At 36.6% G+C, this 18,002-nt stretch overlaps 3 protein-coding genes across 3 annotated transcripts; 2 read left to right on the top strand and 1 right to left on the bottom strand.

Annotated features, from left to right (window-relative positions):
- The first annotated feature begins 1,658 nt into the window (after positions 1 to 1,658).
- Positions 1,659 to 4,864, top strand: LOC114720509 (probable auxin efflux carrier component 1c). The gene is made up of 6 exons (XM_028906156.1): positions 1,659 to 2,939; positions 3,027 to 3,279; positions 3,435 to 3,520; positions 3,854 to 4,011; positions 4,328 to 4,404; positions 4,521 to 4,864. Exons 1-6 carry the CDS (start codon positions 1,805 to 1,807, stop codon positions 4,585 to 4,587), a joined length of 1,776 nt encoding a protein of 591 aa, XP_028761989.1. The 5' UTR covers positions 1,659 to 1,804; the 3' UTR covers positions 4,588 to 4,864.
- Positions 4,865 to 8,202: 3,338 nt separating this feature from the next.
- LOC114720520 (pentatricopeptide repeat-containing protein At2g01390-like) lies at positions 8,203 to 10,992 on the bottom strand. Its single transcript, XM_028906164.1, has 2 exons — positions 10,166 to 10,992; positions 8,203 to 9,612 (listed from the first exon to the last, which is right to left on the bottom strand). The coding sequence occupies exons 1-2, from the start codon at positions 10,926 to 10,928 to the stop codon at positions 8,615 to 8,617; spliced, it is 1,761 nt and encodes a 586-aa protein (XP_028761997.1). The 5' UTR covers positions 10,929 to 10,992; the 3' UTR covers positions 8,203 to 8,614.
- Positions 10,993 to 15,505: 4,513 nt separating this feature from the next.
- Positions 15,506 to 17,561, top strand: LOC114720490 (WUSCHEL-related homeobox 1-like). The gene is made up of 4 exons (XM_028906138.1): positions 15,506 to 15,656; positions 15,769 to 16,086; positions 16,336 to 16,421; positions 17,046 to 17,561. The coding sequence occupies exons 1-4, from the start codon at positions 15,506 to 15,508 to the stop codon at positions 17,559 to 17,561; spliced, it is 1,071 nt and encodes a 356-aa protein (XP_028761971.1).
- The last annotated feature ends 441 nt before the right edge of the window (positions 17,562 to 18,002 follow it).

The following is an 18,002-nucleotide window of genomic DNA, read 5'->3' as shown; positions in this document are numbered from 1 at the left end:
TGTCCTCATCACCATTTTGAAAGCTTCTTCCTTGGATGAGTGGATCTATCGAGCTGTGAGACTGTGAGAGTTTGTGCTTTCACTGAGATGTGTGATTCATGATCCAGCAGTATCGATTATTTGTTTATTCACAGATGTTTATGTAATCTAAATCACGCCCAGGTCTCTCCAGGAACGAACCTCTTAGTTATAAAGCAAATTCAGAAGATCTATCTATTGTGATTAAGTTTCCAGCATGGGATCTGTAAGTATTTTTTTCCCTCGTGTTTGTGTGTGTGAAGAATATGACAAAAAGGGAATAAGAGACTAGTCTTTCTTATTTGCGACTAGTCATCCTTGTGTGTGTGTGTGCGCGCATAAATGAAGACATCACTAAGAAAACTACGAACGTACGTGATCCGCAGGAATTGGAATGTTTCTGTCAATTTCCTGAGTTAGAGGGTGTTTTGGATATCTTTGATCAAAAACCACCTTTTTATTTAGAAATGGTAGTTGATGAAAGAGTTTTATTGCAACAGTTTAATTCTAGTTTTCATTTTCCACTTAAAAATAAAAAAAAAGAACCAACAAAATTTGATCCAGTTTGTAAGGCTTTTGCTCATAATTTACAAAGTCATGAGTATGAATTCTGCTGTCAATGTGAAGATCTTGTTGTTGAGTGATTTGTAAGTACTTCTGTAAGCGTTCTCTAAGCTTGAAAGCATACATTAATCCTAATAAATCCCAAATCAACACACTTAAACTTTTTATTACCGGAAAAAAAGAAGAAGAAGAAAGAATGTGAGAAGCCATAGGGAATTGGTATGTAATTGAGGGGGACAATGAGGAATGGAGTATCTGAAATAACTCAAAGTCACCTAACAAAATGAACCCTAAGCTCTTGGAAGTGGCAAGGTTGTTAGATATATTTGGGAAACCGACAATTGAGAGGCACGTGACGTTAAAATACTCTTATTCTTTATGACTCTCAAGAATGGATTTTTCGCCCACTCAAGTTGGATTTTCATTTTCATTTGTTCTCCTGCTTTTGACCTTTTCCATTCTCTAAGATATTGTCACGAGATTGTAATTCATTTTATAACTAACATTTTATAAGCATCAACAAATCCAAAGAGAAAAAGATATATGGGAAGTGTCAATAAGTAAAGGCTTTAATTTTTTTTATTACCATGTGCTCTGAAAATACAAGTTCTGGTAGACATAAGTATAACCCACCACCTCCAAACCAAATTGCCTTTTTCCCCACTTTTCTTTCCTTTTTTCTTTTATGAATTAAATTAATAAAATCTTTAATGAAAGATGAAAAATTTGGTTTTCTACTTTTCTTTTTCTTTGCTGTGTCTATGTTTTTTTCCCTTGGTGAATGATAAATAAGCAGCTTACATTAAAAAATAAGTTACATAGATCCTTAGAAGATTGAGCCACCCAAGCTTCCAAGTTTATCTATCAAATATTCCATTATCACCTCCAATCCAAATCCAACCACCATCTCGGACCAAGAAGCCAAAAAACAAAAAAGTCCCAAATAAAAAAGCAAACCCGCCTCTCCCTTCTCTGCGTGCCTCGGAGACTGCAAGCTTGCTCGCTACTTTCCGAGCTTCAATATATATATGTATATATTGCTCTTTCTCTTTCGGTATATTACCCACAAGTTCTTAACACATGCTTCTCCCATCATCACCACCACCATCAACGCTGCTTCAACCTTCTTTTTCTTCCTCAACTTTCCTCTGCCACTCCCTGTCTTCTTCTTCTTCTTCTTCTTCATTCTGATCTTGATTCTGAGAATTTACAGGCATCAAGCATGATCACGTTATTAGACTTCTACCATGTTATGACTGCGATGGTGCCACTGTACGTGGCTATGGTTGCAGCATATGGCTCTGTGAAATGGTGGAAGATCTTCTCGCCGGATCAATGCTCTGGCATCAACAGATTCGTGGCTCTATTTGCAGTTCCTCTGCTTTCTTTCCACTTCATTGCTTCAAACAATCCTTATGAAATGAACCTTAGGTTCCTCGCTGCTGATACCCTTCAAAAGATTATCATCCTGATTGTTCTCGCTGTATGGACCTACGTGAGTAAAAGGGGTTGCTTGGAATGGACAATCACTCTGTTCTCACTTTCTACCCTCCCAAACACTCTTGTTATGGGCATTCCTCTGCTTAAAGGGATGTACGGGGAGTTCTCGGGAAGTTTAATGGTACAAATTGTTGTCCTTCAGTGCATCATTTGGTACACTTTGATGCTGTTCTTGTTTGAGTATAGAGGAGCAAGATTGCTCATCTCAGAGCAGTTTCCAGAAACTGCAGGCTCAATCGTGTCCATTCATGTGGACTCTGATGTAGTTTCGTTGGATGGGAGGCAGCCATTAGAAACCGAAGCTGAAATCAAAGACGGGAAGCTTCATGTTACCGTGAGAAAATCAAATGCTTCAAGATCAGACATTTTCTCAAGAAGGTCTCAGGGGTTTGCCTCCACAACCCCACGTCCGTCCAATCTCACAAACGCAGAGATTTACTCTTTGCAGTCTTCTCGAAACCCAACTCCAAGAGGGTCGAGTTTTAACCACACTGATTTCTATTCCATGATGGCTGGTGGGAGAAATTCCAACTTCGGAGCTTCTGATGTTTTTGGTTTTTCCACGTCAAGAGGACCGACACCAAGGCCATCCAATTACGAGGAAGATGGGAAGGCAAGGTTTCATCATGGTGGAACAGGACATTACCCAGCACCCAACCCAGGAATGTTTTCCCCAACTGGGTCCAAAAACGTTGGAGCTAATGCCAAGAGGCCTAACGGTAACGAAAGAGAGAAGGATCTTCATATGTTTGTTTGGAGTGCGAATGCTTCCCCTGTTTCTGATGTGTTTGGTGGAGGCCATGAATATGGAGCTCATGATCAAAAGGAACTCAGATTAACTGTTTCTCCAGGAAAAGGTTGGTCCTTTCTTTCTTCCTCAATTTATTCATTACTTTTTTCACAATAAATCTTAATCTTAACGTATGATTAATAATTTCTTTCAGTGGAGGGTCATAGAGACAACCAAGAGGAGCTCCTAGCAAAGGACGAATTCAGCTTTGGAAACGGAGGAACAGCAGAGAGGGATAATATGAATAACCAGAACGGTGAGAAAGTTGGAGAGGGAAAGCCAAGAACAATGCCATCAGCGAGCGTGATGACCAGGCTGATTTTGATTATGGTTTGGAGAAAACTTATAAGAAACCCCAACACCTACTCTAGCCTGTTGGGTCTTGCTTGGTCCCTTGTTTCATTCAAGTACGTACACAGTTTCTGATTTTGCCCGTTTTCTGAGAGAAAAAATCTCTGGGCTCTGGCATATTCATTCTCACACACTTCTTAACTTACGTTGCTTGTTGATGGGATTTAAATTCTGATTGATGTTTTTTATTTGGGTTGGTGGGATTATTCAGGTGGAATGTTGAAATGCCAGCGATAATAGCCAAGTCTATAGCAATACTGTCAGATGCAGGACTCGGCATGGCCATGTTCAGTCTGGGTCAGTATAAAACATCCTCCTTGCCTCACGAAATCTCTTTCAAAACTGTGAATTGTGTCTGATTCTGATCATTATGTCCTTTCAAAACGAAAAAGGCAGAAACTTTACTGAACCCCATGTTTTTTAACTTCTGATTATTATAATAATAATCATACAAACACAGAAGTGCAGTGATATGATAATGTTCTGTTTTCATGAGTCCTTTATTAGTGTGTTTATTTGCGTGAGGTGGGTTGGTGGTGGGAGTGATGATGAAAGAAGAAAAAAGAAGAGAGAGAGAGTCTGACAGAGTAAGAGAGAGAGTATTGATGAGAATGAATGAAATTGAAACAGGATTGTTCATGGCCTTACAACCAAGGATGATAGCATGTGGGAATTCAATAGCAGCTTTTGCAATGGCCGTGAGATTCCTTACAGGTCCAGCTGTCATGGCCGCTGCCTCCATTCTTGTTGGCCTCAGAGGTGTTCTCTTACGCGTCGCCATTGTTCAGGTCTCTTTTTCTCTTTACCCTCAATTCTCATTATACATATATATATAAATATATTTATATATCCCACTAAGTTATTAGTAAAAATGTACTACTAGTGGTAAGCTTTTTACACTGCTCTTATAGATTAATCAATTAAAGGTGGATAGATACTCTGTTTTTAAGTTTTCTGATCCCTTCATGCTCTGTTCTCCCTTTAGGATGCGGCGGTAATAATGTTCTGTTTCTTGTTTTATAAAATTTCTGATCTCCGACACCTTACTTAATCACTTCTTTTGGAATATGCAAGTCACAAAATCTATGTTATATTTCAAAACAGGCAGCTTTGCCACAAGGAATAGTGCCCTTCGTCTTCGCTAAGGAATACAATGTCCATCCTGACATTCTCAGCACAGCGTAAGTCCCCTTCTTTTGTTAAAAAAAATATGTTTGATTGATTTATTTTTCCAATTATAATTATTATTTTTATTTTATTTTCTTGAACTTGACAATGAAGCTTGGAATCAATGCAGGGTGATTTTTGGGATGTTGGTGGCATTGCCAATCACACTGGTCTACTACATCTTGCTGGGCCTATGAACATTGAAAACTGAAATTTTATTTAGGGTTTGTATTTTGAGATCCATCCGATATGATTATGACAGCAAATTCAGGCTTAGCATTAGAAGAATTTTTGAGAAGGAAAGTAAGATCATTCTGATAGGAAAAAGCCAGATGGATTAGGAGCTAGCTAAGAACAGAAATTACCAACATGCATCTTTAATTTCTTTTTAATTTTCTTTCTTTTTTCTTTTTGGAATATTGGGTTGTCGGTGCTTATTAGTGGCAGTGTAAAATGTCTCATGTTTGTAGTTGATCCTATCAAAAAAAAAAATTATGTTCTTCAATTTCAAAGTGCCATTCAGTAATTAAATTTAATCTTCTAAAAAAAACATGCAGGAAAGCCCATGTGTTGAAAATGGGGACCCTTTTCTTTTTTACCCGGATTTTATATATTGTTTTTTCCTTCATTGCAGATTAAAAAAACAAAGTCAAACGTGAGGTCATGAATGGCTTTAATTAATTAATAAATGGCATTAAATATATTTACTTAATTAATACAATCTCAAGCATATGCAAAAGCTTTACGCAAACTAATACTGATTTTCCCAATCAAGAAGTTCAATAATAAGGTTCACGAACCAATTGACCCTAATTATTTGAAGGTTCAATATGATTGAACCGAAGACAACTTGTGAGTCAAATAAATTGCTCATTTTAAAAAAAAAAATATATATGGAATCCCATCATCTCCTGTCTTTTTGTTCATAAATATAAACATTTTTTGCATGTCTCTCTCTCCTACTTTTACTTGATATAGCATCTCCCACTTTTTTGATGGAACCCCATGATAGATCCTTTTTAGGCATGCCACAAATTCAAACGCCTCTCCATTATTAATTTTAATTTAGATTATTATGGTAATTTTTTTATAGTTCCATTTTGATATTTTCTTAAAACATTAAAATTTCAAAAAAAAATTATATGCATTAGAAATAAATCGGCACGCAACATGCAGGAGTGTTAAGGGCAAAAATGACCAGTACAATCATGGTGTCTTTATAAGCCCTAGCATGTTTGATTTTATGAATTCATATTTATCATTAATGTTTTTATAATTATTATGATTTATATGAATTCATATTTTAAAGTTATAATTTGGTCTTCACAAATTCTCTATAGTTCAAGAATATTTATAACTTGTTTGAGCAACTCATTTAAATGAGATCTCAAATTTGAACCCAACGGTGGTTTGTTTGTGTACACAATTTAAACAGGAAATTTCTTATTTTTGTAATCAATCCTTTAAAAAGTCCATAACTGTTAGAATGCATCATTTCTTTCTAATCACAATTATGCCATACCTAAATTAAACTCTCATGGTAATAACTAGACTAAATAATCACATAAACTAAACAAATTCTTTTTTTAAAAAAAAAAGTTAATTTACAAGGCACTTGTATTGTACCTGCTCCTTCGAAACCTTCAAAATATTCATCAAGTTTGGAATGGAATATTCAACGCATGACCGAGAAACAGTAAGTGATTAGAGTTATAGGTTTCCAGATAGGATCTGTAGGCTGAGGAGGATCTTAGCAATCATTCTTTCAAAGAATAAACCCATATATGTGCGTTGAGTAAAATATATATTATGATTTTGATTAAGAAAAAATTACAATACGGACTCAAAAAAAAAAATCAATAAGTTTCAATAATAAATGAGCAATTTTCATTTATTATTCTGAAATTTATTATTACAGACTACTTTCATATTTTGCTGTCATTGAATTTTTTTGTAATTATATCCTTATTTGGAATTTCATAGCAATTCTCTCTTTTTTTTTTTTTTTTGGTGAACAACGAGCGAACACCGAATTAACTACACACACTTCGCAGCATTCCAACACCCTTAAGGTCTTCGTGAAGCAGCGGAAGAAGTTCGTTGGGAGGGGCTTGCCAGTAGACGACTCTGCTTTGCTGTTCCAGGCTTAGGTAAGCCAATCTATCTGCACATCGGTTGCTTTCTCTGTAGACATGATTAATTGTGATATTCCACTCTTTCCTTCTCCATTCCTGTATCTTAGCAAAGGTGTTGTAGTTTCCGAATATGGTAGCTTCATTGTTAATTGCTTCCACAATCTGTCTCGAATCACACTCAATCTCAATTTTCCGGAACCCCATCTTCCAGCACATCTCTATCCCTTCCAGAATACTCCTCGTTTCTGCTTCAATAATGCTACACCCTTCAATTTTCATTGAAAATCCTCCTATCCATTCTCCGCAATCCCCTCTTATCACTCCTCCACATCCATTCATTGCTTCCAAATGTCCCTGTGCCATCCGTGTTCAGTTTGCACCACCCTTTCCTGGTCGTTGCCACTTCACCAAAACAGAAACCTTTTCTTTCGAGTCCCACAGACCCTCCTCCCATTTATGGTGATAATTCTCCATGTATTTCCGAATCTCGCCTTCTGGAGATCTTGGTAGCTCAAAGTTTGTTATGCAACCATAGGTTCCTCCATTTCCAGATATGCCAGCACCCTACTGCGTACAAGTCTGCCCACAGCAATTTCTCACTAATCTTCTCTCTTCTTGTCAGGTTCTTCTGTGTCCAGTCCGTCCAATCTTGCCCAAAGAACTCGACTCTCTTCTCCTCTGGAATTAGTTGCCCACAGCAATTCTCTCTTTTAATTATCATGGAATGTTGAGATGTTGGGTGATCAGGTACTTTATGATCTTTGCATTTATAACCAATATTCAAACAATTATAATGAACAAGATTTAGCTTATTGTAAAAGTTAACAAATTTAAAAATAAGTTAAATATAATAATTACGGTGTAATGTGGTAGCAAATAGAGATTGGGCCGCTTATTATTTTTACTAAATGAATACATGAAATAAAGAGGTGACACGATAACCAATAAGGACTGGGTTTTAGTGGGAAAAAAATTAGTTTTTTATGTGATAAATTAAAGTTTGAATCTCCACTTAAAAAAGCATCCATAATCGATGCCCAATGGTGTATTGTATTTAGAGAGAGAAAGAGAAGTGGCTCAATAGATATAAAGAAAGATAGAGGAGCATGACTAATGATGACAGTTAGTACAGTTGGCGTGCTGTCTTTCATTAATGAACAATCTGGTCCAGCATGAAATTACAGCCTTCTCTTTACAAAATCTCCACGAGCCATTGGGGTTTGTGTTTGCGCTCCAAACCTCCACTTCACCCGTCAGAATCTCAACCAAACAGGTTTCGTTAGAGTTTGGGCATGGACGCAGCCCAATGCTCAAATATCTATGGGCTGACCCATTATGAGCCCAAAAATATATAGATTAGCTCATCCTACTGAACCCAACCCTATTAGTTTCAGAATAAAACATTTTAACTGCTTCAAAATGCTTCTAAAATCTCCTCACAAGAAACAAGAATCTCCTTGCCTTTTCAGCCTCAACAGAAGCGCCACTTAAATGGGAACTTAAATATCTCACCTTTATGTATCATTTTTTGTTTGGGGGTGAAAACCTTTTTTGTATCATTTTACATTTTACAAGGCCTCAAGTAGTCATTTCATGCAGCTTCTGCCGTCTGCTGATTCTCATTTTTCTTATGAGGGGAATCATTGCCTCAGTATGCATAACTGAAAGCTTTTTAAATTTAAATTAAACAAGAAAGACCCTTGCTTCTATTCCCATGATTCTTACATTGAAGAAACATAAAAATTGCGCCAGAAGTAATCACCCCTCTTAAATATCAATTCGGGGGACTCTTACGATGTGCACATCTGCCACAATATTTGTTGTTTTACGCTACATATAGTTGATTTCTGGAAGACGATGCTCATGTTCATCTTTTCTATTCCATTTTCCAAGCACTTGCTACTTAATGTTGCAGATCCATACATGTGGCAGTTAAGCCTTGACATCATCTGTAAAAGAACTTGATAGAGCAGAATATTTCATTTTCTTTGAAACGAAAGCGGCAACTCTAAGGCGGCTTGACCGGCATATTTCCACTAGCTAGTAATTATATCCCTCAACTTGATTCACATTGAGAACTCTTGGTGCATCAACATATATCCCCAGCAAACAAAAGGTTACATATCTTCGCACAAACACTTCCCTGAGAATCATGCTTAGCAAGTAGTCTCTTCCTTTCCTTCCTAAAGAAATCTGCTTCAGAAGATTTACCTTTTCTTTCCAAGCCTCCAAGTAGCACATTATAGGTGCCTAATGCAGGAGAAACTCCTTCTTCACGCATGATTTTATAAATCCCAAGAGCCTTATTAACCCTTCCAGCTGAGAAGTAAGCACTAATTAAGGCAGTATAGGTGGCAGTACACTTATGGTTATCTGGTAATATGTTGAAGATCTTTGCAGCAAATGTGGGCTGCCTAGCACGACCAAGCCTATAAATTATGAGAGAAGCTAAATAGATTTCAAGAGAATGCCCAGCTTTAGACATTACCTCAACAACTTCCAGGATTCTTGAAAACAAATTTGATCTGACCATCAAGCCTATCAAGGCAAGATATTTAGTCCTTTCCATACTTATGCCCATTTTCACGCTGTACTCAAAAGCCAATAAAGCCCCCTCAGGCCTGCACTGACTACAGTTTACATCAATGATGGTTGATAAAATCTCATGATTTAAAGGTATTTTTCTATCTGCTATCCCTGAGAGTATTTGGTCAATAGCAAGCAGATTTCCCTTTCTCAATAAATCAAGCAGAAGCCTCTCATCAATATCAAATGAAGAATCTGCGGCTGCTTTTGTGCAGTCATTTGCTTCCTTCCTGAAGTTACAGTCAACATAAAAGTGAGGATGAACTTGCCTGAGAAGGGCATCACTCTCACCACCAAGTCTCAAAGCCTCCAGTGCTTCCACAAAAACAGGGTGACGAAGGACAAGACGGTTTTCCTTCATATAATGAAGGATTCGGTTTATGGCTATAGACCCGCCAACTTTTGAACAGTTCTCAATCAATATATTGCACGCAGCTTTATCAGGCTGCACCCCTGCCTCTTGCATCTGCTCAAAAATCTCAAGGGCTTCATCACATTTTTCTGAAAAAAAGAAAAATAAGAGTAATTATCCTCAATTCGACCATCACAGTCTTTTTTTTTTTTTTGGCCGGCGAGGGGGGGACTCTGTGGCCAACAAAACTCAGGAATTAGAGATCTCCAATTTTCTTGGCAAGAGAACTGTTTAACATAGAAGCAATCAAGATCTGTTGAACTATTTAAGTCTACACATCGTAAATGACTTAGACATAGTATATAAATTATTTTAAAAGTTTTTCAGACACAGATTCAGCTTTCCAAAATCAAGCTAATCCTTTGATTGAAATCCGAACAAAAATAGCATGACAAGTACAGATTTGGTTCGACTTCGTTCAGGGATGAAATAATGGTAGCCAAAGTTAAAAGTAACCGATAATAACTTATGGCAAACCTTAATGGCTTTATCCATGTCAATTATTTGGAACCTCAACTCCAGGAGAGACACCGACTTTTTACCATATTAATTAAAAATTCCTTAATTAGCAGGGAAAAGCAACCGAATGCCCACTTATACAGACCATATAACAAACAGCTAGAAGGCATTAGACACACTAACCTGACTTAATGAGATGCTCCATCAAGATTGTGTAAGTGTAACAATTTGGAGGACATTCAGACTGAAGCATCTCCTTGAAGACATCAGTAGCCTCTTTTACTCTGTCATGATTGAATAGAATCTTCATGTATGCAGTATAAGAAACAACAGTAGGGCAACAGCCCCGAGATTTCATTTCTTCCCAAACTTTGATTGCCTCATCAATATTTCCTGAATTTGATAGCCAATGCATAAGCGACGTATAAGTAACAGAATCAATCTTTATCCCCTTCTCTTGCATCTGCTGGAAAACATGTTTCATGGACGAAATTCTCCCAGCTTCTCCAAAAATATCCAACATTGTTGTGTAAGTATACTGGTCATGCTTAAATCCTCTTAGCCGAGAAGCCCAGTTAAAAAACAACCAAGCTTTCTCCATAGGTGGGTGGGTTTTCAGGATTTGGTTGACTGTGAAAGAATCCCATCTTATGGGAAGCCTCTCCAGCTCTTCTCGAGCAGAATCCCAAGTCGAATACTTTAGAATTCTGTATATTTTCCAAATAATATTCCTCGTATACACTTTCAAATCAGTGACCTCCTTCTTAACCGGTTTTCTTGAGTTGGAATTTTTCCTGGCAAATGGATTAATGGGTCTGTTGTGTCTGTACTGATCAAGAGAATGTATACCTTTGACAAATGGCTTACGATAGAGAATGGGCTGAACAATGCCAAGAGTGGACGTAGACGGAATGAACTTTTTGAGGAATCGATATATTCTGCACATAGATGACAATTAGATGACAATCAAAGTGTTCGGGTCGAGGCAGCACGAGGAGACAACGAGTTTTTTCGAGCAGGGTCACAACACAGAGCCACGCGACTGATCATTCCTTCCGTTGCCTCAGCACGCCGTTTTGATTTTTAAAACAAAATCTGGGCCGTCCCATCTTGTCATTTAATCTGAGCCCTTGGTTGCAAAATTCCCCTTGGTTTCTCTTTCTTCTCCTCCGGCGTTAAAATTATTAAAAGTGAATTTATTGGGCCAAGCCCAATTAATCTGTCCTTCGATAACGACTAGCCTGCGTGGACAATTCCAGAATAACGCCAATTGACAAATGGGCTAGTTCCATGTGGTGTTTTTGGTTGGCAATAAAAAAAAGCTTATTTTGATGTTTCAGACCCCAAAAAAAAGAAACACTTATTTTGATGCTCCCATTAACGGTATCTTAGACATTTTCTCTAGTTTAAAATATGACCAGTTGTTGATATAAGAGTTAGTTAACTAATTTAAATAGTTTTAAAAAGTTTGTTAAGTTAGTTATTTGTAATAAATACTACCTCCAGTCATTAATATAAGACCCTATTTGATTTTTATTTTAATCCTAAATATAAGACTCCAATCCACTTTGTTTCTCATATTTATATTTTTTTTTCAAATTAGCCCTTCTAATAATGATAGTACTAGTCAATACATTTGATTAGCAAGAATATTTTAGAAAAACAACACCTATTTAAGACAAATAGCTAACTCAACTTACTTCCTTAATCTCCTCAAATTAGTCAACTGGCTCTTATAATTAGGATCGGAGGCAGTAGGTATTATCTTTTCTAGAATAACCTTCTTAATAATGTACGTATTAGCTAAAACTATAATTTGATAAAGTATTTGATATATACAACTATTATAAGAATTGTTTTGGAGAAAATGGATGAATATGAGAGACAAAATGGATTGGAACCTTATATTTAGGAGAAAATTAAATATCAAACTAACTCTTATATTAATGGCCGGAGGTAGTATCAACTTAAGATATTACAAAATTAAAAAAGTCATTAAAGATTTAAAATTATTATAAAATTTGATTATATATGACTAAAATACATTTATTTGTTATTCTCGTGTTAGTTCTCTAACTACCGTTTTTAAAAATAAAAAAACTAATTATCTCTGCAGTATTTTTATTTCCTCATTAAATTAGAAGTTGAAACTGGATCTAATTATATAAAAATAAAGAATATTTCATTAAAATCCTAAAATAATAACATTTATTTCAAATAAAATCGAAATTTTAAGGGTATGATTGAGTTGATTCCTTCTCTCATTTTTTGCAGGAATCAATCCATATGAAACTATGAAAAAGGAATTTATATTTCACAAAAATAATATATAGAAAATAACAAAATCGATGTTGCATTGATCCTTACAATAGTGGACATATATAGCTATGCCAGAACAGCTTCCTTATAATTTGTTAGAACAACGTTCTCTTTCTTAAAAACACATGAGCTCACAACAAAGCAAAGAAGATATTTGCTATTAACATGAACCGTTGATGAGGAAAACTCTGACGATTGGGACCATGATGATGCCAAGGTGAACCCACGTCCATCGCGATGTACTATTCTGAACAACACACGCGTTAACGTTGGAGACAACCAGAATACCTAAACTCACTAGCTAGTGAGTAAGTGTAGCTTGTTTTTGGGATTTTGAGAAGAAAATTTCTGATTATAATGACGTTACATTGACCATTTTGTTGGAAACACCTGTCAAAAAGAACAATAAAAATATGGTTTAAGTCATGTCTAAAGATATTGTCCTTAAATATTGTTTTGCCACACAAGGTTAGAACAAAACAACAGCAATTCTCAAGATTAAATGAACCCTTCCTTCAACAAGATAATATGACAAAACAACAAAGGGAGGAAAGAATAGTTAAGAAAATTTAAAGGTGGGGGTGTTATAAACTTAATTAAGCCTAGAGTCGCTTTTATATGCCATGGATTCATGTTAGGATAAGAAAGTAATTAACGAAGTAATAAGATTTCCAAGTAGGAGATGTATCAACAATGGCCTGTGAAAGAAGAAATAGTATGATAAGAATGATCAAGGAATCAATTAATGAAGTGATAAGATTACTAAGTAAAGACTGTGTTATATGGATAAGATTGTCAAGTAGAGAATACATCAAGCTATGTCGGATTTTTAATTTACTTTTGACATACTCACACATATAATAATTAATAACACATTTTATACTAATGAGTTATTAGGGCTAGATTAATTAAGAGTTGAATCGGTTTAAATTTGTTGTAATCTATAATTTGGGCAATTTAATTTCAAGTCAAAGTTTGATGATAATTGATGCCAACGATGGATAATGATTATTTCAACTGTTAAAATTTAATCTAATGGTTAAGTTATGAACACCTAATGTGTCAGTATAAGTAGGGAATGGTGGTGAAATTGAAGTCTTTTCAATACATGTGTTCAATTAAGCATCATATTGTACACTGGCTAATATGGCTTTCTGGCCTCCTAAAACCCACCATTGAAGTATACGTACCCTTGCTTTAATTCCATGGCATGAACTATTTAAATTACCACCAAATTTCAAGGAAGAAGTAAACAGCTGAGCACAAACCTTAAATTCAAATTTCAGGGGAACCAGAAAAAAGTATATATCTCAACCGTCGCGATAGGCTTTAATTTTCTGCATTTTAATTAATTATATGGTAGCAGATTTTACATATATGGTCCTGGGTTTGCGAACCCAAAGAAACGACAAGAGAGATTATAACACAGGGGTTTTGATTTTTGAACTTTGATGGGCAATAAAGTAACAGTAATGGCAAAGGGTGAAATACACAGTATAATATATATAGTAACATGAAATTTGCATGTTACTGTTCTCTCCCATTACATATAATATATTTGCATGCAAATGACAATAAATAACAAACATACAAAACAGTAGGATCAGAACTGAGAATTTTGCAGGAGAAGCAAAGTAGGCCCTCCCCCTTCCGTCCAAAAAGCTAAACATATATATAATTAAACAATTATGGCTTTCAAATTCTCTGTATGACAGTTCTAGCTAGCCATCAGCTCGAGAATTGAGTCATTCCATTTCATCATAATGACCAAAGGGTTATATCTATGAGGCAAAGCAGTAACCACAGTAATACTGAGATGCACAGTCACAGACAACCCTAGACTTTATATTCTTCTCCATGTGGTCCTGCTCCTCATGGTCCATACCAGATTAAAACAAGGTATCCCCCCAACTTTTTCTATATAGTTGCATTCTGATTCTTTTTCTGTACGTGTAAACAGACCTATACAGACTAATTAATACATCATACCCTTATACACATGCTTAAATAACTAGTTTGTATTTTGCATATAGGTCCGTTATCCTGAACTTACCCTATTTTAACTGAACTAATCCAAATCAAGTCGGATAACAGCTTTATAAGTGGGATTAGAATGGCATATCTTAATGATCTGATATTACAAGTGCATGGGATTGAATCCGTGCATTTCACTTATAGAGAACTTTCATATCACTAAATTACAGCCGTTAGTCAAACTACTGATACAAACTTAACGCATGTTAAAAACCAAGGAGTAGCAAGTGTTTCTACTAATCTATATATATTATTTTTGTTAGAGATGTATGAATTTTGATTGGGGAGGGAGGGGGGAATGGAAAAGAGAGAGAGAGAGTAGATAGAGAAGAGATGTGCAGAAAGAGGAGGGAGAATGTAAGGAAGGACAGTATAAGGGACAAAGAAAAGGGTAATGAGGGAGCAGGAGGGTGTGGGGAGAGAGGGGCAGTTCGGATTGAGAATTAGTGTGAAAGGCACGAGACGTGAGGAGACCAATAAATGGGAGAGAGGGATGTGATGAGCCTCATGATAAGCCTCATCATCGTCACGTCGTTTTTCATTTCCCTACTCCCAAAAATCTCCCAGAATTCCACGCTTCCTCTCTCTCTCTCTCCCCTATATGCTTTTCTCTTTTGTCTCTCTCTCTCTCTAACTGGGCTAGTCAACCTCAAGTCCGTTTCACTTTGTCCCATATTAAACCAGCACCATTTCATTCTCTCTCTCTCCCTCTCCCATATTCTAAAGTGATCAATCCCCATCTCTGAATGTCTGGGACACAAAATACCTCACAATTTCAGCTCAACAGACTCGTTTTTCAACAATGGGTCTTCTTTATTAGCATCAATTTTTGCTATATATAAACCTTGTCTACTTTTTCATTCAACCAACTAGGGGTTACCTTTTCTTGAGCTACCCCTTCACATTACAAAACCTTGCATGCCTCCATCTTTTTCAACTCCTTCACCCTTATTCTCTTCTTCTGTGCTCCCTCCATTTCCTTTCCCCATTAACCCTAACAAGGGAAGGGAACATCAGAAACTAGGAATCTGCTGGATCCATTCCCACTTCACAAACAATCTCCTTTCATTAGTATCATCCATGCATATTAGCTTTCCTTTATAATATAGCAGCTTCTTTGATCATCAACAAAACCCTAGCTTTATTTTTATAGCGTCATTGGCTGTCAAGATGTGGATGGTGGGATATAATGAAGGGAGTGACTTCAACATGCCTGATCATGCATTCAATGGACGGAAGCTTAGGCCTTTAGTTCCAAGGCCACTGGCTTCACCTATAGCACATCATGCTACTGATTTCTTCACACAGTGTCACAATCTGGGTAGGCTCATTTTTAACCTTTTTTTCGTCATTATATCACTCTTTCCTTCAATTCTTCGTCGTCTTCATCTCTTGATATATCTACTAAGTAAAAAAGTTGCTGTTTTTGTTAGCATCAGTGGCAGATCAAGGCAAGAGAGAGTTCAACAATACTCCACCAGTTGTGGTGAGCACAAGGTGGAATCCTACCCCAGAGCAGCTGAGAGCTCTTGAAGAGTTGTATCGGAGAGGGACGAGAACGCCATCAGCAGAACAAATTCAGCATATCACAGCACAGCTTCGGAGGTTTGGGAAAATTGAAGGGAAGAATGTGTTCTATTGGTTTCAGAATCACAAAGCCAGAGAGAGGCAGAAACGACGCCGTCAAGTGGAATCAGCTGCAGTAGAGGGACACCCCTACGATCTTGATGCTCTTGAAAAGAAAGACTTAGGTAAAACCTACATTAGCCTTTGATTGTCAATTGATTCAAAAAGACGCAAAAGAAGAGAAAGAAAGCGGGAAAGAAAAGAGAGGTTTCTGATGCTTTATCTTACTACGCATGGCTTCGACAATGGCATTTTTTGTATTTTAGAGATCTGTATAATGTGTTGCTTTTTATTGTTCTTTTCCCATTTGTTTTCATGCCAATTGTTGCTTGAAGATCTAAAGTTGCATTCTTTTTGTTTCTTTTTGTCTACAGGCGCGAGTAGGACAGCGTTTGAAGTTGAACAGACTAGCAGGAACAACTGGGCACCCTCTACAAACTGCAGTGTTCCTCTTGCAGAGGTCCATTTTTTATCATCTCTTGTCTTTGTCCATTAGTCATAGACATAGAGAACAAAACCTTTGTCTTTTCATTTGTCAACATGAAAACCCCTTTTTAATCCCAAAAAGTTCATAAGATCCCATTAAGCAGTGATTATTTGCATATGATTACTAGGCATAAACGACTTGATTGCTGGAATATTATAGAAAAGATATGCAGCACAGCACAGGTCTAGCTAGGGAAAAAGGACCCTCCCAACAAAAGCTTTGTTTGTTGGGAAATGAAAAGGGCCTAAAAGGCTGCATTCCTTCCTTTCTGTCGGGGCTGCTGTTATGAAAAACTTAGCCTGTGGTTTTGGGGCTTGTGCTTTTGCTTATTCATGTCATTTAGGTCCGTTTTTAACTTTCTTTGTTTCTAGGGGCAACCCCTATAATATTCTATGGAATTGAGCACCATAATTTGACTTCTCAAATAATCTCTCTCACAGACCAACTGTATGTGTACTTTTATTTGAATAGCAACTTGGAGTGCCCAATTGAAATTTGTGCCTTCCAATGCCTTTAGCCTTTTTTCCTTTTGGTTTTTCAAAACATTACACGCTGAGGTTTCCCATGTGTTTGCATGTCTTCAATTGAAATTTTCAGGAATCTGTCTCAATACAAAGGGCAGCAAAAGCAGCTGCAGCAGCGGCAGCAGTTGCAGAGAGTAGAACAGATGGATGGGTTCAATTCCATGAAGGAGAATTACAACAAAGAAGAAACTTTATGGAAAGGAATGCCACGTGGCAGATGTTACAGCCATCTTCTTGTCCTCCCCCTACAGCTGCTGCTACCACTGCTCCCTCTACAACTAGCATTATTGCTACTAATGCAGCCACAGTAATGGACCCAAAGCTAGTAAAGAACCATTGTAATATCAGCTTTTTCATGTCTCCTCACACTGAAAACGGTGTTATCCACCCAAACAGTAATGGGATTCTCAGGGAAGATGATCATAACAACCATGTGGAATCCCAAACCCTTCAACTTTTCCCACTAAGGAGTGGAGGAGATGGCTGCAATAACATTAACCAGAAAGAGACAGAGATATCAGTGTCCTCCGCCATGGATTCCAACTTGACTCCAAGCCAGTTCTTTGAGTTCCTTCCATTGAAGAACTAACTTTCCGTCTCTGTACAATGATGGAGTTGCATGTTCCTTGATATTTTGTAGTTTGTTTGAGAATGGTAGTACACTATGTCATATAAATCGCTAGTCATGATCTTATATGGTTTCAAGGGATTGATGCTGTAATGGGAGACTGAGTTAGAATGAAGGCATATTTTTCCTTAAAATGCATTTGAACTGTGTTCATGGAATTAGAAAGTAATACTGCCTCTACTCTTTAAAATAATACAAGAACTGGTTAAGAATTGAATTTGGTTTTAAATATAAGAATTCAATACACTTTATCTTCCAAATTTATAATTTTTCCTCAAAGTATCTCTATTAATTATACATATAGTTTCAAGGCATATGATTAAATAAAAAGGTAATCTAAGAAAACCAATATATATTTGTTACAAAACCAACTTAACTATAATTTTCTTAATATTTTCAAAC

Source organism: Neltuma alba, unplaced genomic scaffold (assembly GCF_004799145.2).
Source record: "Neltuma alba isolate B1F8T4 unplaced genomic scaffold, ASM479914v2 tig00002234_pilon, whole genome shotgun sequence".
NCBI lineage: Eukaryota > Viridiplantae > Streptophyta > Magnoliopsida > Fabales > Fabaceae > Neltuma > Neltuma alba.
This window is presented reverse-complemented; position numbering and strand designations above follow the sequence as displayed.

What these genes read in the sequence shown, in the direction of transcription:
- LOC114720520 (XM_028906164.1), bottom strand. Translation starts at nt 10,928, where the DNA reads ATGTGCAGAATATATCGATTCCTCAAAAAGTTCATTCCGTCTACGTCC. An exon ending in GGAGCATCTCATTAAGTCAG is followed by an intron (nt 9,613 to 10,165) that starts GTTAGTGTGTCT and finishes TCTTTTTTTCAG; the next exon opens with AAAAATGTGATGAAGCCCTT.
- LOC114720509 (XM_028906156.1), top strand. Translation starts at nt 1,805, where the DNA reads ATGATCACGTTATTAGACTTCTACCATGTTATGACTGCGATGGTGCCA. An exon ending in TGGTCCCTTGTTTCATTCAA is followed by an intron (nt 3,280 to 3,434) that starts GTACGTACACAG and finishes GGGATTATTCAG; the next exon opens with GTGGAATGTTGAAATGCCAG. An exon ending in CATGGCCATGTTCAGTCTGG is followed by an intron (nt 3,521 to 3,853) that starts GTCAGTATAAAA and finishes AAATTGAAACAG; the next exon opens with GATTGTTCATGGCCTTACAA.
- LOC114720490 (XM_028906138.1), top strand. Translation starts at nt 15,506, where the DNA reads ATGTGGATGGTGGGATATAATGAAGGGAGTGACTTCAACATGCCTGAT. An exon ending in TCTTGAAAAGAAAGACTTAG is followed by an intron (nt 16,087 to 16,335) that starts GTAAAACCTACA and finishes TTTTGTCTACAG; the next exon opens with GCGCGAGTAGGACAGCGTTT. An exon ending in GCAGTGTTCCTCTTGCAGAG is followed by an intron (nt 16,422 to 17,045) that starts GTCCATTTTTTA and finishes TGAAATTTTCAG; the next exon opens with GAATCTGTCTCAATACAAAG.